General features: G+C 40.0%; 1 protein-coding gene across 1 annotated transcript in view; it reads right to left on the reverse strand.

Moving 5' to 3' along the window:
- Nucleotides 1-206: 206 nt before the first annotated feature.
- The window catches only part of LOC122561837 (rab GDP dissociation inhibitor beta), a 42,142-nt gene continuing 18,765 nt past the window's right edge, over nt 207-23,583 (reverse strand). Inside the window, exons 2-11 of the mRNA XM_043714064.2 lie at nt 18,651-18,758; nt 13,960-14,059; nt 12,879-13,013; nt 11,330-11,528; nt 8,313-8,444; nt 6,826-6,925; nt 3,700-3,871; nt 2,990-3,134; nt 2,120-2,174; nt 207-890 (exon numbers count right to left, since the gene is read on the reverse strand). Of these exons, the coding sequence (XP_043569999.1) occupies nt 735-890; nt 2,120-2,174; nt 2,990-3,134; nt 3,700-3,871; nt 6,826-6,925; nt 8,313-8,444; nt 11,330-11,528; nt 12,879-13,013; nt 13,960-14,059; nt 18,651-18,758 (1,302 nt within the window). The 3' untranslated portion in view covers nt 207-734. The remainder of the gene's footprint in view (nt 891-2,119; nt 2,175-2,989; nt 3,135-3,699; nt 3,872-6,825; nt 6,926-8,312; nt 8,445-11,329; nt 11,529-12,878; nt 13,014-13,959; nt 14,060-18,650; nt 18,759-23,583) is intronic.

Consider the following 23,583-nt stretch of genomic DNA (forward strand, 5'->3'; position numbering starts at 1 on the left):
TTCAAGTTGGCTCTAATGTACATTGGATTACTTCAATTCAATGCCCGAGGTTACATTAGGGTTTTTAATAGACTAGCGACACCTCTGAACTCTTCAGTTAACTGGATCTGCAGGAAGCTTAAATGGTGCCAGCTGATTATTTGAAACCCCCAGAAATGTAAACAAGATTAAAAATTATACAAGTGTCTTTCATGTTTATAAATGGCTGGTGGTATACATACATGTTTTTATTATGAAGTTGCAGTTCTACATAGAATCAATCCATCATAAACTGTTAGTCGATTACACAAATGAACTTTGAACCCATTAAATGTTAGAGCTGATGTTAAAGCAGACGGCAGTAAATATTTCCACAAAAATGGAATATTGATTTAGCATTTTACAATTTTCCACGTTTACAGCAAAGAATGCATCGAATTACATCCTGGCTTCCCAAATACCTGCTACCCACCCCCCACCCCAATGCGCTGCCTCCAAAACCCTATCAGACATCAGTAAATTGTCTTCTTTGGACAACATCCCTAGATATCAGCAAAATTTACACATGATGCCAAAGACAACTGATGGCATTTCCATCTAGAAATCAGTGCAATACTTGTCAGGATCTTGAAGACGCGATTTAAAAAATAAGCAGGACCCACAATATTAACTTTCTTTTCTGCAGCGCTCACTAGTTTCCTTAATGAGACCCACACTGAATCTGCCAATTAGGTGTAGACTTCAGACTTTGAACCTTAGTGCTGCTCATCCTCTCCAAAGATATCGTTCTGCTTCCGCTTCATTTCTTCAAAGTCAAACTCAACCCCCATCATCCTCCTGTAAATATCTTTGATGTCATCACAAGTGGTCTCAAAGTGTGTGGTTGCATCATATGTTCTTGAAATGAAAATCTGTTGAAAGATAAAAATAATCAGTTAATTCAGAAATGAGTTTGCTGCATGGCAGTTTTCCACTTAGTTATATAGAACCTGTTATCTAAACTATAGAAGACCTCACCTCATTATCCAACTCTGAGCCAGTTACATTTAGGTTGGCTGTTACCCACTTGATTGGAGCCAGGGTACTTTGTTCAATGACTTCTCTTGCCATCACTTCAGATAATCCATATGAAATCTAAACTTGGCCCCATCTTCATCCATACCCTTTCCCCAGTCAGCATTAGGGAATCAATATCTACACATCTGCAGATATCAACCAATTTAAAATTTAGACTTTCCAATCCTTTGCTCCTGCAAACCTTAACCATACCAAGGGGGTAGGGAGTAAAGTCTCAGATGAGCATGATCGCACCAAGTGATGGAACGGGTATGGTGCACAACAGCAATACCAGATCAAGTTAGACCACAAAACCACCAAATCTGGATCAACTCTGCTAAATGTTAACTACTTCATTAACTCTATGCTCACTGCTCATGTTGAAATGCATCAGCTTCCTGTTGCCTCCTTAAGGTCTCTCCTCTACCTCTTCAAAATCTTATTTAACATCCAAGCTCAATCCATTTATGTCAGCTAAATGGAGATTCCTTGTTCAATTACTTTGCAAAGTCAAAACTTCCTCAGTTTTTCCTATGGTCCAAACCTTGAATACACAATCATCTCTTCACATACCTTTTGAATTCACCATGACTAATAACTACCTTGTGTCATCCTCATCCCCACTAGACAACTTCTCTTCATGGCCACCATGCTAGTTGGTTCATAAATGGTGATTTCTACTCAAGCACAGACTCAGCTCTTTTTTAGAAAGTTTTTAAGCGTCTGGGAAAGTGGGACTAAGATGTGGAGCTCTAGGAAAACCACTCTCCAACTGCTAGTGCCTCAAGAGCCTGAGCATGTTGCCTCCCAAACTTATGGCCATCTTTCCGCACATCACTCAATTTGGAATAGCTGAATCTCTGCTTCCACCTCATTTCAACAATGACTGCTTTAAAAGTAGGGTTGAGTTCAATCTCCCACCTTTATTTTGCCACTAGACTAAACAAATCATACAACTTTTACCAAGAGTGATCAAGCAGTGAGCACTTGTCAGTTGCCAGAAACTTATGAACCTTTAATTCCACTGGCTAAATAACTAATTCACATTTGATTCTAGAATGTAAAGAATTTGTCATATTCTTACCTGGCTTTCAGTTCCCATGTCAGTTGGAACATACATATCACTGATGCAAACAAATCTGAAAAGTAGACAAAAGTACCAAATTATCCAGAAAATTCATGTTACTTTGGTAACAATTTGAACTACCTGCTTATCTTTAATGGGAAGAGCCAAAATTCAAGTCATTATTATTATTGGAGCCATTCCATTAATAGGTGCATGAAACTTGTAATTTTATGCTGTGACCTAAATTTAGCTGCAAACTTGTAAGTTTGTACAAGATTGAAAGTATTTAGTTAGTATTGCAAAGGCATATAGCAGCTAACGTGGGCTATTTGGTCCTTCAAACCTGCTCCACCATTCAATAAAACAAACGTTGACCTAGTGATGGGCTCAGTTCCATTGTCTTGCCCCAACATTCTAACCTTCAACTCCTTTTTCTTTTAAAATGTACAACTTATCCTTGAATAAATGACTCATCTGCTATTACATCCTGGGCAACAGGATTCCACACTAACAACCCACAAATAAAAATTCACACATCCTGAAACAAATGAACTTAGTCTTAAAGTAGGTCCTCTAGCTTTAGTCTCGTTGGGCTTTCCCACCCTTGTACCCAATATCTGAGCAACTACATCATGGCTTTGGTGCTAAGGACTGGTTATGTCCTTAAACGAATGCTATTCATGGCACACCAATTTCTTTTTAAGAGCTTCTCGTCTACACTGTGGTCTGGGACAGCTGACTATTTACCTTAGGACTATTACATCAAGAAGGTTGGACTAAAATAAGGCCAGGATGTTAGACATACTGTCAAAAAGCAAGCTTACTCTATATAGTTTGAATTAAGCATTGTCCAAAAGCTCCAAAACAATTCAAAAATATTAAGCATACTTTTGTTCCACAGGTTCCAGAAGTTCCAACGCTGGTTTAATTTCACTTTCTGGATCGTTGGTCTCCACTGTTGTGCTAATAATAGCAATGTACTTTCCTTGAGCAGCCACATTGTGTGCACAGGATATCATGCAAATGTAGATGTCTAAGGAATGATTTTATATAAAAAAACACTGCTAAGTCAAACAAGTTGAAACAAGTCTTCCATTTCTAAAGACAATTGACGATATTTACTGCTCCAGAAATTCTCATTTTCAATTTGAAACTTCACACTTCAAATTTTTCAGTTCTATAAACAAAATCGTATATTACCTCAGCTTGATGATTCAATGCCTCATTAACACTAGTTTGGCACTAGAACAATAAGTTAACCAGCACTCCTCTGCTTTGCAAGTGTACCTAGTCTCAAATTATGACTATCTAATCTTTTACTGTCAAAAAATTTGGACCCTTTACACTCTGCTCCCATCTTGTGCAAATTGATCCTTTAAATATATACCAACAAGCAAAACAGGCAACATTTGTAGGCCTTGCTCATGCTAAATAAGCTAGCCGTAAATTGCCACAGACTACTTGGTCTCATTTGTGGAAAACACTTCTGCAATCAAAAGTTGAACATGACTTTCGACACCTCATGGTACCAAAAGAGGTAGTGTGCACAATTCTATTGCTAGGATAGAATAAAATGCAGATTTATCAAAGTTACTCACCAGACTTTCTGTTGACCTGAGTTTGGGGAATAATAATCTGACAGGAATTTATATCAGTTATGGTTTTAATGGGGTGACTCATTATGCAGATAACTCGAATCACCTGGCCACTCTTCTTCACACGGTCAGACACATAACTAGGGTCACAGATCAGCTGCTTACAGCGAGCAATCTGAAAATAAATAATTTGACAAATTCTGGTACTGTTAAATTTTAATCTCAAAAGCAAAAAACAACTATGGATACTGAAAAGAATGGGGAAACTCTGACTGTATCTGGCAAGAGAAAAACAGCTAATAGTATGAGTCAGTGACCTTTCATCAGGACTGAGAAAAAATGCTGGAAAAAGGCGTTTATTTTAGTGGAGCATCGACTTATCAACATTTCATCTGATCCAATCTACTGAATTCATTGCTCACTCTTGTACACTGGGGAGACAAGCCAGGGGAGAGCAGATAGATGAGACAACCACTTTGCCAAACACCCATGCTAGGTCTGTAAAAATGACCAAGCTTCCAGCTGCTTGCCACTTCAACATAACACCATTTGTCTCAGACATGCTGCAGTACTCCAGCATAACACCTCATCTTCCATCATGGACTCAATGTATTTAATCTCAGAGCGTGGACTTCCACCCCATATTCACCACTTTCTCTTGACACCCCTAGTTGCTCTGACCCACATTCAACTATTCATAACAAGCAAGTGACAAAGGAGAGCTAGTGGACACTATCCATTTGAATTTCCAGAAGGCGTTTCACAAGGTACCACACATGAGGCTGGTCAATAAGAAAAAGGGCCCATTGTGTTAGTGGCAAGGTACATGGCACAGACACACAGATTAGCTCTCAGAAGGCATGGTATGGATGAAGGGGTCTTTTACAGGATGGCAGTTAGTGACTATGTGGCATCCTATTGGAATCAGGGTTGGGACCACAACAATTCATGCTATACATTAACAATCTGGATGAAGAAACAGGTGGACTTAGTTATGTTTGCAGATTACAAGGTGATAGGTGGAGAGACAGGTATCATTGAGGAAATGGGGAGGTTGCACGAAGCCTTGGATATACCAGGAGTAGCTTTTGCACTAGTAGGAGACACTGTAGCATAGCCACAGACACTTTAGAATTGAGGGGAGGAATTTCTACAGCCAGAGTATTGTAAGTCTGTGGAACTCAATGCTGCAGAAGGCCTTGGAGATCAAGTCAGAGTGTCTTAAAAGACAGGGAGAAAGAGTGAGGACTGCAGATGCTGGAGATCAGAGCTGAAAATGTGTTGCTGGAAAAGCACAGCAGGTCAGGCAGCATCCAAGGAGCAGGAGAATCGACACTGCGGGCATGAGCCCTTCCTCAGGAATGAGGACAGTTAAAAGACAGTTGAATAGACCCTTGACTAAACAGAATCAACGGTTACAAGGCAGCAGGAAAATGGGGTTGAGAAACATATCAACCGTGATTGAAAGGAACAGCAGACTTGATGGGCGGAATGACCCAACTCTCGTGTCTTATGGTCTTATTTACACTTCCCATTAGCATCCTACCAGCACTTCTCTCTCAGCTTATCAATGTTTGTTTGACTATCTTGATCTCTCTGGGCAGTCACCATCTACTCTGGTCAAACCCCACCCATGCCTACTAGAAAAAAAAAATCTCATTACCAGTACCATCCTTTTCCCAGCTATTCAGTCCTGAAGGAGGGCCACTGGACTAGAAACGTCAACAGTTCTTCTCTCGGATTGATGCACACAGACCTGCCGAATCTGTTCATACTTTGTATCATAAAGAGATATTTGGTCCATTGCACCTCTGCCAGTATGCAATAGTTTTGCTGCCAACAGTTTATGGCAGGGTATCCAACTCAAATGACATCTTCACAAATAATCCATGGATTGTTTTGAGGATTACTCTGCTCTTCAGGTGATTAAAAATGATGACATTCCAAATGTTCCAACAGTAAAGCTAAGGTCTCAATTCTAAACTCAGCTAACAGAACATAATACACCATAAATCAGTAATGTAAAAAAGGAAGTTGATTAGTTTAACATTGTGACCAAAGTGAAACTTTAGCATTAACTGATAAATATTTACTTAAAAATAATCTACAAATGGCCAAAAATGTTCCTCTATTGATTGTTTTCATATTACATTAAGCTGTATTCTGTTGACTAGTTACATCAAATTAATTTAGAAATTGGGAAGTAGTTTATGAAAAGCCTGGCCATTGACTGTATCTGCTAGTTCAGCCTGTCATTTCTTTGTAACTTTACGTGAATTCATTTTGTTAAATATGCCCTGAAACGTCCCTCAATCCTGTGTACACTGCTTCTTCACAAAGAAATTAATGATTCATTGTCTGATAGACAATGTGCTTTGGGATTGAAAAGAAAAAAAATATGTTTTAGTGTCAGATGTTTGAGCTGAGGGGTTGGGCTTCAAATCTCAATGGACAGGCTGGTGTATATAGAGCTGTCATAGCAGATCACTTTTTTAAAGAGGTTTTGAAAATTTATTTCAAGAAGGCATCTGGATGGTTTTTAAATAGGAGGAGTTGAGAGATGGGCCAGGTGCTGGCAGGTGGGACTAGATAGGGTTGGGATATCTGGACCGAAGGGTCGGTTTCCATGCTGTACATCTCTATGACTCTAAGTAGAAGTAAGTGATGGCTAACTAAGGTCTTGCATATGGAACATCTGCAATTTAACATTGAATAAATCACTTAGATCGGCTGGAGAGACTTAAACAGTCTGGACTGCAAATGACTATCCAAGTACAACCAAGATAGTCTGCATCGCCACTCAAAGCAGTGTTTAGACTACAATAGCTCTCCATGGCAGATCCAATGTGTAAATTGTTAAGTGGGAGTCTTGGGCATCAAGCACTATTTGTAGTTACTTCAACCTTGGTTATATCACTATTTTGAATGATGGAAACGATTTTTAAAAATCTCAACCACAGAAAGGATGTAAAATGTTTACACAGAAATCTTATGATTGCAGAACTATCACAGGTCTGTCACCTTCCAATTGTAAATGGAAGACTCAATAGAGTTTCTTTACAACATAGAAAAAAATTTCATTGGCTAACTTCAAATACTAATTCTTGCTCAAAGGCTTAAAGCGCTCACCTCGCCCTCAGACTGGACTCCAACTACTTGCCCATTTTCAACAATTATTTCTTCAATAGGCTTGTTTAACATATAGGTCCCACCATAAATGGCACTTAACCTAAGGAAACAAAGCCAGCATTAATACATAATGCTAATTGCTTTGAATAGCTAGGTCAGCCAAGGATGGATTGTGGCTGCAACCTTTTTGTACCTTCAAGAATCAAATCAAAAGACCATAAGAACAGAGACAATAAAATATCAGAATTGCTCAGAAATATTGCCAAACATGCATGACATGGAAAATTTGTGCAATTTCGCAAAATACTCCGCCATTTCATGGCTCTGCTCAAGTGTGTGTTCTGTTCTATGGCACTTTGTCCTGTGTGATTTGAAACAAAAGTCAAGAAACAAGCAACTTTCTTACATTCAGTTAGATTTTAAGTGGACTTTTTTTCCAGTCCAGGAGTCAAATCAGATACATGAAATCCATGAGTGTATTCAGATATCAGAAATCAGGATTGCGAATATTGATGTTAAGCCACAACACGTTTGTCACTCTGCATTCCAACACATGCAAAAATACATAATGCCTTACAAGTGTAAATTCAAAACCTTCAAAGTAGTATAAACACCCCAAGCAGAGAATGAGGATTTAAGGGTGTCTTGTACAGGATAAGCATTCATGTTTTAGCCAGGAAATTGCTAGACAATTTGATGGCATATAGCCAAAAAGATTTTCTAATAAAACATGACATTTTGTTAATTATAAAACAACGCTGAGTGCTAATACTGCAGTCCAATATCTGTATTTGGAAGTAGCTCAAAAGATTAAGCAGGTTCAAATTTCAATAAAGACATTTGAAATGAGACATTTAAAACTGCTGAAATCTGTTAATAAAGTTGAACACATCCAGTTTGAAAACTTGTTTCTAAAAATGTACATTTGCTAGTCTAAATGAGTGGTGTCAAAATTTTCCTTTTTTTTTCCCAAATGTTAGAGATTGGGTGGACAAGACAGGAATACACAATCTTAAGTTTGCACAAATTAAGACATAACCATCAAAAATGTAATGTAGACATTGATTTGTTTTGGGTAATGTAGGCATTGACCAATGATGCGAGCTTCAGTACCACAGAGGACGTTCACGGAGTGGTCTGGTACTTTCACAAAAGACAGGGACAAGTGGAATCATGCTTGGTGTACATGTACTTCCTTGCAGGCTGATGATTGACAGCAGAAAATGTCTCAGACCAAGCATATAGGCCCTGAGCTAGTCTTTAACGATAGGGTTATTATTTCAAAAAGTTTTTTTAAAAAAAAACATACTTTGACAAATACATAAGTAAATCTCTTTAATCAAGATCTAAAATTTAGAAGTAGTTTGTAGCTTAGAGCTAGAATAAGTCTTAAACCACAAGTCAAAAACGGTTCAGTGCCAGAAGTCTAAACTAATTAAAAATGCATTTCACTATTTAACAGAACATTTACCAATTATAATTCTCACCTGGCAAAACCCTGAGGCAACTCTCCAAGGCCGTAAAGAGGGTACAGATATGGACTTTTCCCATAACGAGCCAGTGATTCACTGTAGAGCTTAATTCTGTTTAATGTCTCAAGGCAAGGTTGGTTAATGTAGCTGAAAGGGGCAAAGATTTGAACATGACCATCAGCTTCGTCATTTGAAAAAAAAAAGCCCAAAATAGATGCCCACAGTTCTCCCCGGAAGATGCACAGGGAAAGGAGAGAAAATAAAATTGATACATAGTCAGATGTGCAGCACAAAAATGGACCCTTCAGTCCAGCCAGATATCCTAAATTAAGTTTAAGTTTTACTTGTCAGCATTTGGTCCAAAATTCCTGTAAACTCCTCCTATTCACATACCCATCCAGATGGCTTTTAAGGTGTTCTAATTGCACCAGCCACCACTACTTTCTCAGACAGTCCATTCCATTCACATACCACCCTCTGCATGAAAAGGTTACCCACTTAGTGGTCCTTTTAAATCTCTCCCCTCTCAACTTAAATTTCCTCTAATTTTGGACTCCCCTACCCTAGGGAAAATACCTTCTCTATTCACTCAATAGATGCCCATGATCTTATAAACCTTTGAGGCTGAGGAGTGATGTTAAATGTTCCAGGGAGAAAAACAGGCCCAGCTTATTCAGTCCCTCCCATAGGTGAAACCCTCTAACCCTGGCAACATCCTTGAAAAGGTTGAGAAAAGATTTACAAGTTTCACAGCACCTTTCCTATAGCAGGGAGACCAGAACTGAATGCAGTATTCAAAAACAGCATTCACATTTCACTGACACCTAGGAAATAAACCAAGTTGATCAAATGGAAAAGCACAAACTATCCAGTGAAATAGTCTAGTAAACTGTCATTTAAATGAAAATAGAAAATTCACAATCATTACAGACCAAAAGCAGTATGAACACCTTTATGTTCTTTGAAGTCAAAGATGTGTCAGAGCAAAAGAAAGCCCAACTAGTGAGAATCCAATTTGATAATATACATAAGCTGCATAGTTCACTACATGAAAGATGCTGTCCTGGTATCTGATAACACTTGATCAGAGGACTGATGTGGTATAAAATCATAGTCAGACGTACAGCACAGAAACAGACCCTTCAGTCCAACTCGTCCATGCTGCCCAGACATCTCAACCCAATCTAGTCCCACCTGCCAGCACCTGGCCCATATCCCTCCAAACCCTTCCTATTCATATACCCATCCAGATGCCTTTTAAAATGATGCAATTGTACCAGTCTCCACCACTTCTTCTGGCAGCCAATTCCACACATGCACCTACTTCTGCATAAAAAGGTTGCCCGTTAGGGTGAGAGGGGTAAGATATAAGAGATCTAAACCCATGACCTCTAGTTCTGGACTCCCCGACCCCAGGGAAAAGACTTTGTCTATTTATCCTATTCATGCCACTCAATTTTATAAACATCTGTAAAGTCACCCCTCAGCCTCCAGCGCTCCAGGTAAAACAACCCAAGCCTGTTCAGCCTCTCCTAGAGCTGAAATCCACCAACCCTGGCAACATCCTTTTATATCTTTTCTGAACCCTTTCAAGTTTCACAACATCCTTCCAATAGGATACTGCATACAATATTCCAAAAATTGCCTAACCAATGTCCTATACAGCCGCAACATGACTTCCCAACTCTTGTACTCAATACCCTGTCCAATAAAGGAAAGCATTCCAAACGTCACCTTCACTATCCTATCTACCTGCGACTCCACTTTCAAGGAGCTATGAACCTGCACTCCAAGGTCTTTGTTCAGCAACACTCCCAAGGACCTTACCATTAAGTGTATAAGTCCTGCTAAGATTTGCTTTCTCTAAATGCAGCACCTTGCATTCTTTTGAATGAAACTCCATCTGCCACTTCTCAGCCCATTGGGCCATCTGATCAAGATCCCATTGAAGAAGGTTACCTCAGATTAGTGTCCACAACACCTCTAATTTTGGTGTCATCTGCAAGCTTACTAACTAACTAACTCTTATGCTCACATCCAAGTCATTTATCTGAATGACAAGTAGGAGTGGACCCAGCACAGATCCTTGTTGTGTTCCACCGATTACAGGCCTGCACTCTGGAAAACAACCCTTCACCACCACCCTGTCTTCTACCTTTGAGCCTGTTATGTATCCAAATGGCTAGTTCGCTCTGTATTCCATGAGATCTAACCTTGCTAGCCAGTCTCCCATGGCGAACCTTGTCAAACATCTTACTGAAGTCCACATCGATCATGTCTGTCACTAAGCCCTCAATCCTTTTTGTTACTAAAAAAAAAACACAACCTCAAGTTTGAGAGACATGACTTGCCACACACAAAGCCATGTCGACTATCCATAATCAGTTCTTGCCTTTCTAAATACCCTGTCCATCAGATTCCCTCCAACAACTTGCCCACAACCAACGTCAGGCTCACTGTCTATAGTTCCCTGGTTTGTCCTTACCATCTTTCTTAAACAGTGGCACCACATTAGCCCACCTCCAGTCTTCCGTCAGCTCACCGGTGACTATTGATGATACCAATATCTCAGCAAGAGGCCCAGCAATCACTTTCCTAGCTACCCACAAAGTTCTACGGTACACCTGATCAGGTCCTAAGGATTTATCCACTTATGCATTTCAAGACATCTTGACCTGGTTGTGCAGAAATACTACTCAAAATATATAATTAAGAGGCTTACTTTATTTGCACAAGAGAATAAAAATGCAAAGGTTGGGGACAGTTATTTAACAACACTTCAGAGGGATACAAGTAGAAAATATAATGCCCAGCATGCAGTAACAGCAGCAAAAATGAACAAGACTAAGAATATAACAAAATGGTTTAACAAATTAACATTCATATACCAGCAGTTGGGGGAAGCATTAATATTATGGATATTAATATTAAAATATAAATTTAAAGGATGAGCAAGGCAGGAATTGACTCGATATTGTACACAGATATATAAAATGTTAGAGTAATTTTGTCTTGCATATACAACTACTCACTCATCAGTCCTATACAAGGCTAGAGCATGGCCTGTGAAGTCGATGACATCTTCCCCCAAACTAAATTTGTCATATACATCCTTCATGGTTGATTTCTTAGGGTCAATGCCATCCCAAGTTGTCGGATCATTTTCATCGTAAATAGAAACACGTTGCAAAAACTTTCTGAATCTACTTTTTTCCATAAAGTTTAATAACTCTAAAAAAAAACCCAACAATTTAGTAAATACATGAAACAGACTAGTTTTTAAATTTTAAAAAATTTCTGTTAAAACTAGCTTCAACTCAACACTTCAGGAAATATACTTCACAAAATGTTTTGTCTGGATTGACTTCAATATTGGAAACCTACTAATAAAAAGAGTCACACCAAGAGACTAAACATAAGTGGTAAAATTCACATGACATAGCAAATCTTGCAACTTAACTCCAAGCACCAAGAGGCACAGTCAGCCATAAGAATTGCATTCAACCACAATGTGCAACTTTATTGCACTATACCCCCTTCACTCCACCAACAATATTAAGTCCAAGTGGTCAATTCTGGTCAAATGAAAAGCGTAAGGTGCAAAACCAGGCATACCTACAAACAGATTAACTAGCATAGACACAATGGACTGCATCACCTCTGTGCTAAAACATTTCCTTCCAATCTGATGAAACTAGAACACATGAATACTTGCATGACTAATAGCAAACAGCATGCAACAGGACAGGGCTAAGAGATCCCAAAGGATCAAGTTCTATAATCTTGCCACACCCAGTCATGAACGTTAGTGGACTTGGAAACAACAGGATGAGGCTGTTGCACAAATATTCTTAAGGACAATAATGTGAAGACCCAGTGCTGTACATCAGTGCAAAGACAAGGCAATTTACACCCAAACTTCAGGAGGTGCTAAGTAGAGGATCCATCTCTGGATGGAAGGGGTTGAGATGCTCAGCTGGAGTCCCACCAGGGCCACTGAGTTCATGATATCATTTGGCCTTGGTCAAAACTGAATAAGCACTGAAACGTGAACATCACAGATCAATTAACAATCCATTCATGTTAACATTAATTCTAGCTGAAATTGCAAGCCAAGAGTTTCACAAATGCAAGTTTAAAAAAGGAAAATTATAAACTTTTGAAATTATTCTGCACAAAAGCAAAGATAAAGTGAGTTAAATAGCTGTAAAATTGAAGGTTTTGGTAAGAGCACTAAGCTGGTTAGGCAAATGTCTCGGAAATAGCACTTTCCAGTATTACAGTATTATATCTGATTGGTGTTCTGACTGAATAAAGAGCTATTCTACTAGACTGGAAGGCAACTATGCTGCATAAGCTTGACAAGAACATTTGCTGTTTGAAACAAAGGAAAAAAAAAGGAAACTGCTACTGCACATCTAGTACTGTTTTCCTGCACGAGTAGCTACAAAAGGATGGTCTCAGGTTCATTCTATTTTTGAGATTGAACTCAATTGCTAGAAAAGATCAGAGTCATAACATCTATAAACTTTCAGACCACCTCTTAAATCGCAACCACTTTATCTTTAAATTCCTACTCACTGGATGACAAGGCTTCTCTTTCACTAGATGGCACTTTGTAGATTTTGCTTTTTCTGTAAACATAGCTGCCCTCAACGACCTTAAAGTCCAGGTACCGGGTGACTTCAGTATACAGCAGCATCTTTACAAGTTGCCCTAAAAACGTAAAGCATCTTACATTTTAGAATGCATGCTTGTACATATTTTAATTAAAAAACAATTACAAAGAACTACCATAGCAGGATAGGAAGGGAGAAGTACAGGGGTAGGAAGAAAGGCATGAACGAGAAGGAGGGAGGGAGAGTTATATAGGACTCAAAACCTCAGGCCATTGTCAATTATTAGCCTAGATTAGGTTTAAACCTTGAAACCAAGATCTTCTGAATCAGAGGCAAATGCACAACCAAGTCATGATCGACATACTTGAACACCCTACTTTTCCTGTGCACCTGTAACATTACCCTAATTACACAGTCGACATATCTTTATATACCGTTATGTGAATTCCATTTAGCTATTATTCAGTCCAGTAGCAATAAGGAATTGTGAAGTTAGCAAAAATATCCACTAGCAGACAGAGGAGTTGTAGATAGCACCAGCCCATATGTGCATAATCACTTGGTTGACATAACTTGAGAAATCTGTGGGGAGTTCAGGCAGTAGTACCCAAGAGCCTGAAGGAGTACACCATTTGGCCCTTCAAGCCTGTTGTGCCATTCATCAAGATAATGAATATCTATGCTAGGCATGACTTTGTCGGTGTTTTGGTTCAACATAGATAAAAACTGCTTGATATTTCAAGAATCTATTATCTCTTCTGTAAATTCTTTTGGAGATTTAGCCCCCATGACACTCGTGGCAGAGAATTCCAGACAATCATTACCCCGTGGGAGAACATTTCACATCGCAGACATTGCACTGCTATTCCACTACCATCTGTAGTTAGAGTTCAGGCTACCAAACCCTGGACTCCGACTGCCGTCTACCTTCTTTTCTTTTTACATTCAGCGGTGGTTGTGGTCACTCGTGCCACTAAGTTAATGACATCTTTAAACAAAAAAAAGTGTCCTGTAGGTTATACAGAAATACATTTGCAACTTACCATTTGCCATAAGAAACTTTGGAATCAGGTCCACATTCCAATCTCTTCCCCTGCCCATGGATTCAGGTGGTGAACCAGGGATATTAAACCTTTTGTACAGCTGAAGAGAGGATGAATTTAGCATAGTGTAAGCATAAAGTATATGGGCACTTCACAATTTTCTCATGCATCTGATTTTGTTAGAAAAATCAGGACATCAGACTCTATTCAAGCCAGGTTTCAAGTAGACTGTAGTCTATAGCAGCATTAAAGATTTAGTATAGCAAAAATAGAATAATCAGCATCTTTGAGGGCAATCTCAGGAATGTTACGAAACAGGGGCTAGAACTAGGTCTTCATAATTACAACTCATGATTGTAATTGTCAGAAGTGAAAAGTGACAAGGTTATAGCATTAAATGAATGGAATCTTTTTATTTGTTGTATGGGAAATGGGGTATACTCCACCTCATTGCTAAAATCAAGGACGAAGACAGAAACTTATGGCGTGTCACTTCACTCAATGACTTGGCCAATGTTACATTAAATTATATTGAGCCCTTGATGCATACATTAGCCTTAACAGGCTGTGTAAAAATTACTACCCAGCTTAGATGAACATTATGGACATATAAACATCAGTTCCATTTATAAAAGACTTTTCATCCATTCCAGAAACAGTGCTGCAGAGGCAAATGATGTCATGGTCTTTGTCTTAGTCATTGCAGACATTCAATCTGTTATGCTGTTACTGGTAATATGAATGTTTCACTTGCACATGTATCTCCAAAGTATAATCCTTATATTTCTAATGACATTTTGAACAACTTTTTTCCTCAGAACTTCATGGAAGGGTTATCCTAATTTGGACAGAGACATGCTGTATCTACAAACTCCTGGTCTCAAAAATCATTCCAACCAAGTTAAGCCAACAATGAGAATGAAACATGGTATAGGTAAGCCACATCTTATTAAATGGTGCAACACTGAATACATTGCTAAACTAAGCAGCACGTGGAAGACATCAGACGCCTCCTAATCCAGGTTTAAGGTTTGACACTGATGCACTCCAATTTTGCCTTTTGGGGAACACTGACCAAAATTCAATTTCTGGTCCTGAAGGAAGAGAGGTTACAGTTTCAGTCTAAGGCAAATGCTAAACATCCACACTCCATGTAAACAGATCAAATACTAAAAAATTCCTAACAACCTATGACTTCATTTTCTCCAACACACCCAATTCTAAATTCATTGCATATATAAAACTTGGAGAGTAGCAACCAACCAAAACTAGCATGACAGTGCAAGATAGTCTCAATGAGCATGCTGATCAAGAGCAAACAAAATCTAACATTGAAGCAATCAAATATTGAAACTTACATCTGGACAAAGTTCTGTTTCCAATTGTGACCAAAGGAGCAAGAACAGGCCATTACACCCATCACACCTGCTCCTCCATTTAATAGCATCATAGCTAATCCTCTATCTCAACACTGCACTCCCATTCGCTGTAACCCTTTGCACCCTGAAATGTATTTCTCTCAAATATACTCAGCAGCTTAGCCTCCACAGCCTTCTATGGTAGAGAGTTCCAGATTCATCACTTGAGTGAAAAAAAAACTCACCTTCATCCTAAATAATCCACCAGATATCATTTCTGCATTCACTCGGTCCAAATATCAGCCAAGAGTTTTTAGCACTCAAACAAGATCCCCTTTTCTTTTAGGCTCCAGCAAATACAGACCTGTTCAACCCAAACTCCCCTCATACAATAAACCGACTACCCAGGGATCAGACCACTAAGCCTTGACCATACTCTCATGACAAGCATTACTTAAAAAGTTTCTTCTGTCTTTAGTCCCCAGCAGCCCTGCTTACCAAGGTACTTATATACCTGGGAAAGCTAAAATACTGAGTCTGATGAAGACACTCCTAGGAGTTTTCAAACCAGCCAAAATCATCACAGGGTGGAATATATTAACAGATGATATATTACTAGTACAGACCACAACTCAATATTTAGAGAGAATCAATTCTAAATTACACTATAACAAAAAGATGACTATTATCAACCATTGAAGATATTCACTTGAGGGAGAATAATCCAAACAAACATTCTATATTCTCACAATAAAAAGCGTCAGTGAATGTCAAAGATTGTCTATAACACTACTTTAAAACCTCTTCTGGATAATCAAACAAAGAAAGCCACACAAAATCCAGAACAATTTATTTAGAATGCCTGTCTCAATGTTCAGCATAAATTGATGGCGAACTCAACCCATTTCTGTCCCACGATGCCTGACCTATTTACCCATTATATTGGCTAGCTCAAGATTTTCCAATGGATTTTCAATGATTGAGGGCAGCACAGAGGCTCAGTGGTTAGCACTGCTGCCTCAGCATCAGGGAACAGAGTTCAATTCCTGCCATGGGCGACTGAGTGGAGTTGGCACATTTCCCCAGTGTTTGCGTGGGTTTCCTCCCATAATCCAAAGATGTGCAGGTCAGGTGAATTGACCATGCTAAATTGCCCGTAGTGTTAGATGCAGAGGTTAAATATAGGGTAGGGGAATGGGTCTGGGCGGGTTACTCTTTGACAGGTCGGTGTGGACTTGTTGAGCTGAAGGGCCAGTTTCCATACTGTAGGGAATCTAATCTAAGTTTTACCTTTTGTGGCTATTAAACAGTCGTTTATTATGTACCAATAAAAATTTTTAAAACGTACCCTTTTCACTTATTTGAACTGCCTTTTTATGACTGAGACTCCGAGGTCTAAGTGTTTCTTGCCACAGGTGATTAGCTATTTCAACTGTCAAGTCTTCAATGTCCTTGAGAATCCTGAATTTTTGACACTAGCTTCTTGGCATTTATTCAAATACTGCCGTGAATTTTATTTTTCTTTCCTTATAATTTAATTTAAAAAATTAATTGGTCATTTACACACCTTGAGTAATGAGATCTAAATTGCACAATTCTGCAGGTGTACAAGGACGAGGTCTGGTTGCACATGAATATTTCCCAATCACCATTTAAATAAAACACTATATTCTGTTATTTTCCCCCATTGAAGTGGATATCTTCACACTTACCAACATTATTCTGTGACAAAAACAGAAGTTGCTGGTAAAGCTCAGCAGGCCTGGCAGCATTTGTGAACAGAAATCAAAGTTAACGTTTTGGGTCCAGTGACCCTTCCTCACAACACAACTAACCTTTTCTTCACAGATGCTGCCAGAACTACTGAGCTTTTCCAGCAATTTGTTACAGCATCCACAGTTCTTTTGATTCTTATTCGCATTATTCTGTATTTGCCAACTCACTCAACTTGACTGTCACCTTGAAGTCTCTTTACTTTCACCTCACAGCAAGTTGGAAAACAAAATTTGATCCCTTAATTAAACTGTGGTTTAATTAGACTCAATCACAGCATAGGGACAGGCCCTTCAGCTCATCATGTCTATATTGACCAAAACACCAAGCTACACTAATCCCATTTACCTGCACTTTAGCCATAGCCTATGCCCTGGCATTTTAAGTACTCATCCAGATGTAATCGTTGTTACAAGAGTATCTGCCTCCACCACCCCTTCAGGCAGTCAGTCCCATATTTCTACCACCCTCTAGGTTAAATATTTCCCCATCTCCTCTGATCTCATCCAAACTACTTGCTCCTCACCTCAAACTTACGCACTTAGGTCTCAGATGTGTCTGCCAGAGAAAAAAGGTTCTCACAATCTACTCTTATTTATGCTTCCTATATTGTGTATGCCTCAATATCTTTGCTCCTCTGCAAATATAGTTGAGAAGTACCAAGACCTGAACCAAGTTGCCCTTTTGTCTCTTAATATATTCCACTCCCTCAGGTAATCCTATTCAATATATTTATACAGAGGCTTGGGGTTTTCCTTGATCTCATCTACCAAAGATATTTCATGGCTCCTCTTAATTTTCTTTTCAGGCAATTTCTTATGTTTTATACTTCTGAAGTGCCTCCCTGTTTTTAAAGTGCACTGTACCTGACAATTGTTTCCTTTAAGCTCTTTAATATTCTTGGACTTGCTGCCCTTGCGAATCACAGAAAAAGACACTGGCGTTGAATTCCCACTACCCTTTTAAAAAGACCCACACTTTCCAAATATAGACTTGCCTGCCAGCAGCTGCTATTAATCGGTGTTTGTCAGATCCTATCTGATGACATTGAAACCTGCCTTATCCAATTTAGATACTTAATTTCTGTAAATATCCTTATCCCCTTCCATAAAGGCTGAGTTGTGGTCACTATTTCCAAAATGATATCTGGGTGGCACAGACGCTCAGTGGTTAGCACTGCTGCCTCACAGGTTACTCAGAGGGTCGGTGTGGACTTGTTGGGCTGAAGGGCCCGTTTCCACACTGTAGGGAATCTAATCTAATTCCTCTGGCATAAACTTCAGCCACTTGACCAGCTTCATTCCCTCAGATTATGTCTAGCACTACCCCATCTCTAGGAGAATGTTTTGATAACCTGAATGCATTTTAAAAATTCCACCCAGTCTAATCCTTTCAGACTTTATATATCTGAACAGCTGGTGCTCAAGTCCATGAGCACAGATCAATATTCTAGCTCTTAACATTGCTTTCAAGTCACATTTTATTAAAGTATCAAGGCTAAAAATGGAGAGGCGTAACAGTGCATATTATGTTAAGTTGCAAGTAGTTTTCATTACTTACATCCTCCAGTGGTGTTATGGATGCACTTTCACCTCCATAGTAAGAGTTGCGATCCATGTGCAGGACCTTCTTCCCTTTCACAGACATTATGCCAGAAAGAATGCATTCCTGTAAAAAAAATTAAGAAAGTCAGAATCCAGATTATTCATAAGAAACAGCTATTGAATCAACCACATTATTCCTTACTGGAAAGCAATGTCACAATGTAAGGCTTGTTGCAGTCCATTTCATTCCATTAAGAATGGATTAATAGCAAATTACAAATAGTCAGGGAGGAGAGATCCCACCCAGTGAGAGTGTGCCTGAATGAGTATATAGTTTACAGAATTTGGAGGCAGCGTGGGATGTGATGCACAAGGGGAGCGAGGTGCATTTCTCTAGTTTGTAAGGTTTTTTAAAAAAACATTTAAATTGAAGTCCAGGATCAAGAGTTCAGCACAAAAATGACATCACTGGATAGAGAGTCCCAATGTTAGGTTGCCTGCCCAGTGCCCAGTTCAGGATCTCATCCGGATTAAAAAGGAACTTTGAGGGGGAAGATCCAGTTGTTGAGATCCACACCTGGTACCAATATAGACAGAAACAGAAGAGAGGTTCTGCTTAGGAATTATGAACTGGAGGCTAAATTAAAAACAGAACCAAAAAGCCTCTGAAATACAACCCAAACAACAAGCAAATCAGCACAGCAACAAGATGAAGTCAGCACAGCTCAAGAATTGGTGTGGGAGAAACATGTTCAAAACTCATGGTACATTGGTAGCAGTACTTGGAACTAGGAAGCTGTTCCAATGGGTGGAGCTCTCTCTGAATCACAATGGGATCAGAGACCTGACAAAATTGCATAACGAAGGCTGCAGATAGGACTTTAAACTAAATAGTGGGAGGGGGCTCATTGGAGCTTAAAGTTTCCAGAAGAGAGTATGGAAATGATCAGGAATCCAACTTCTGGCACAGGCTGAGAACTAAATATTTATAAAGAGGCAAATTCTACGAAGACAACAAGGAAAAGGGAGGGGGGATTGGAGTTGCTTTCTTTTTATAAATTAGCAATAAACATTGAAAATACAAACAAATAACAGCATCATAAAGAAAAAAATTACAATACTACTGTTTACTAACTACTAACCTATCCTATAATACAAAATAAAATCTAACTGAGCAAGACACCAATAAATAACTTAGTGACTAACAACACAATAGCTATGCTCGATGTAAAGTTCCCAAACAAAAAGAATGGGTATCATTGTATACATACCTGTATTAACTCAGGAGCTCCCCCCCCCCCCCCAGAGTCTGTGGCATGTCCAGAAACAACGGGTAAGAGTGCCTACATTTTACACTTGGAGCACACTGAAGTTGGCCCTTTTTTAAAACTTCACCAGATGGTCTGGTGCCAGATGAACACTGCAGAACTTTTAAATGCGTAGCACGTCTTATTACAGACGGAGATCTTTCGCACATTCTCCATATATCCTCCCACATTTCAGAAGAGATCTCCACTCCTAGCTCTTGCTCCTAGACATCTCATGACCAGTTAACATCCTGCCAGGTCCTACTACCCAGCAGACGATAGAGGGCACTAACCAAAAGAGTGACTGCAGCATGTAGCAACCTCTATCAGGCTTTTGGACTTCGTGAGAAGCATAGTCTCCTTCTGAAATCTGACCCGAATAAAATGGAAAAGATCTCTGCGGGGCAACTCATACTTGTGGCTCACTTGCTTGAAAGACATAATTTCATCAGCCCAACCATGAAATTGGAAGAGCCTCATCTCTGGAGATCCCGCCTAATATAGCTGAGCAAGTGAGCAAAGTTAGTCTGAAATAACTGATCAAACACTGGGGTCATAAAAATGCCCAGATTTTGAAACCCCACTCATGACCACTTAAAAAGGGAACCTAGGGCCACCTTCAACCTCTGGCACTTTGAGGTTGTCCTAAGGCATAGCCTCAGATTTTGCAAAGTTGGACTTAAAATAATTAAATAGCCTCAAATTAATTGATACATTATATTAGATTGGGGTACAGAGATTATTGGGTTCGATAAAAACAGAAGAACATCATCCACATAAAAGTGTAATCTTGTGTATGCTCAATCCCACTTCCGGAGCAGTTATGTGGACATTCTGATGAATGGCCTCTGCCGGCGGCTCGATCATCGATGTAAACAATGGTGAAAGGGGGCAGCCTTGATATCACCCCCGCCAATCCTAAAGCTCCCTGACTTCACCTTGTGGGTAACAGTGGCCAGAGGGCAATGATTAAAACCTGCATCCACCTAGCAAAGACCCCACACAACCAAAACTGCTCTAAGACACGAGATACAGTCAATCCACCTAGTTAAATGCTTTCTGGGCATCTTAAAAAAACCCACCAACCCTTGAAATTGATCGTTGCTGACAAACTTGGATCATATTCAGCAACCTTCTAACCATATTGAAAGACTTAGGGCCCCTTATAAAACCTGGCTGGCCCTCTTAAGAATGAGGAAAATATTAGCTTCTCTCAGAAGCTGGTAGTGAGCATTCATGTATATGAGTGACTGTACATCTCCAATATTAGTCCTGACTCCTTATTAAAAAAAACTAACGCAGGACACCATCAGGGCCAGATGCTTTCCCACTCTGAAGTTGCCTAGCTGCCTCCTGCATTTCCTGAACTGTCAAGGGGGCATTAAGGAGAGAGGCCTGTTCCAAGGTTACCCCCGAGGTGCCCAGGTTCTTAAAAGGCTTCCAGTTAACCCACCTGTCCTCGCAATCATCAGACTGATACAATTCAGAGTAAAAACTCCGAAAAGCCTCATTAATCCTCTTGGCATCATATGTAAAGGACCCCGGTAATTGATTGGGGAGCACACTTTTTCCTAGTCAGATATGCCAAATACTTTCCTGGCCTATCCCCATACTCAAAAACCCAAGCCTAGCAAAAGTTCTTTCTTTGAAGTTTTGTCAGTATTGAATTCAAGGCAGCCTGGAGGGCTGTGATTCACTGTAGCTTAGCCACCGAAGGCCACTCAAAATGTGCTCCCTCGGCACTTTTCAACCATGTCTCAAGTAGACGCTGCTGTTCCCCCTTTGTCGTTTCCAGCTGGCCGAACAGGAAATAGCAATCCCTTAGCAAAAGGCCTTCGTGGTCTCCTATAGCATAGACTACTGGCAGTGTCTGATTTGATAGTCAAGAACTCCTGAAAATCATTCAAGTAGTATTCACAAATTTGGAATCCTCAAGGAGAAAAGAATCCAGACGCCAGTGCTGCAAACCTAGCCCCTCACTCTTGGCCTTAACCTCCAAATATACTGTTATGTGATCAGAGATAGCCATGTTCCCAATTTTACAACCCATAATTAAACCCACAAAAAGGTAGAGGAGCCAAACAAAGATCAGTCCTCACGTGACATTTACACAGGTTTGAAAAAAAAAAGGCAAGTCCCCACCAGTAGGGCGAGGACATCTCCAAAATATCCACCAGCCCCAACTTCTCACAAGCCAGCCACCTGCTTAGCCAGTGAAGGAATATTTGGGGGCCTGGATCTATCCAATGTCAGATCCAGAAGGCAATTAAAATTCCCCCCCATAATGTGCAGTGTTCTGAAAGCGCTCAACTTAGAGAAGGCACTAACCAATAATGCGTCAGAGGACAGTAGACATTTTAAATGCCATATTCCTCCCATGTATCAGCACTTTAAGTGTCACAAACCACCCGTACTCATCCTTCACCTGCTCTAATAATGTGAACGGAAGATTTTTCTCAATAAGTACTGCCTTCCCCTACTTTTAGTAGTAAAGGATGAAAAGAATACCTAGTCATAACCCCCTGTTGTAGTTTCAGGTGTTCTCAAAGATGGGTTTCCTGAAACAGAGCAACATCAACCCTTTCCCTCTTAAGGCTAGAAAGTACTTTTTTTCCTTTTAACAGACAAATGACTTCCCTTGATGTTCCAGGTGCACCATTTAACAAGACAACCATATCTCCTTTCAGACATGCTTCAACCCCTGGAGGGAGAACCCTGGTTACAATGCACCAAGCAGAAGTAAATACTCACAGAATTACGTATGCAAAACTACTAAATCATAATACAAACAACTATTGCTACCAAAAAAAGCTACAAAGACAGACAACTATAAAACCTTGAATGGGAGACTCTTTCCCCCCACCCCGAAAAGGGTCTACAACGTTTTTGGCTTTATCCACAGAGTCAAAAGTATAAACTGAGTCCTCGTGGCTGATACGGAGCACTGCAGGGTACCTCGGAGTACCGGATGCTCAGGTTCCTCAGCCTCCTCTTCGAAGGATGACCTGCCTCGAATTAAAGCTGCAGAGAAATCCTGCCAAAAATGTTTGACCCCATGTGCATCAGTGCCTATGGGTAATTTCCCAGTGGATTTGGAGGCTTCAAATCACTTTTTGTTTGTCCTTAGAAACACACCAAGACCAGGCAGGGGCACTGTACCAGCACAGACCTGTGCACTGCGATCAGATAGGCCCCTTCAATCTGCAGCCAGGTGGACTATTTGAAGGCCCAGGAACCACAGCAGCCAGTTTTCTAAGCAGCTGACTGGCTGCCCACCTTTTTTCACCCTCCCAGAGCTAGACAATCTAAAGATTCATCCCCTGACCTCAATCAGAAGTAGTCAACCTGGTCTTGTAAGGCCTGCACCTCCGGCTCCACTATCTGGATTCAACTGGATGAGGACTCAAATCAGTGCTTCCGAGACAGTGGTTCGACCTTCCACTTCTATCTGCTCCTGAAGCTCCCGTTCATGATTCTGCAGCATGGATGCAGTGGGCACGGATCTCAATTACAGCCCCAACCTTCAAGCCAAGTCTCGCCATCGTCACCAATTACTGAGAATTGGTCAGGTTTTCTGGGGTTTCGGGACAGACTGCTGCTGTGGCCTCTGGTGTGCCCGGTGCTGCGGGGAGTATCCTCCCT

This window comes from Chiloscyllium plagiosum, unplaced genomic scaffold, assembly GCF_037043375.1.
Source record: "Chiloscyllium plagiosum isolate Xiang-an unplaced genomic scaffold, Cpla_swu_hap1 HiC_scaffold_23, whole genome shotgun sequence".
Lineage (NCBI taxonomy): Eukaryota > Metazoa > Chordata > Chondrichthyes > Orectolobiformes > Hemiscylliidae > Chiloscyllium > Chiloscyllium plagiosum.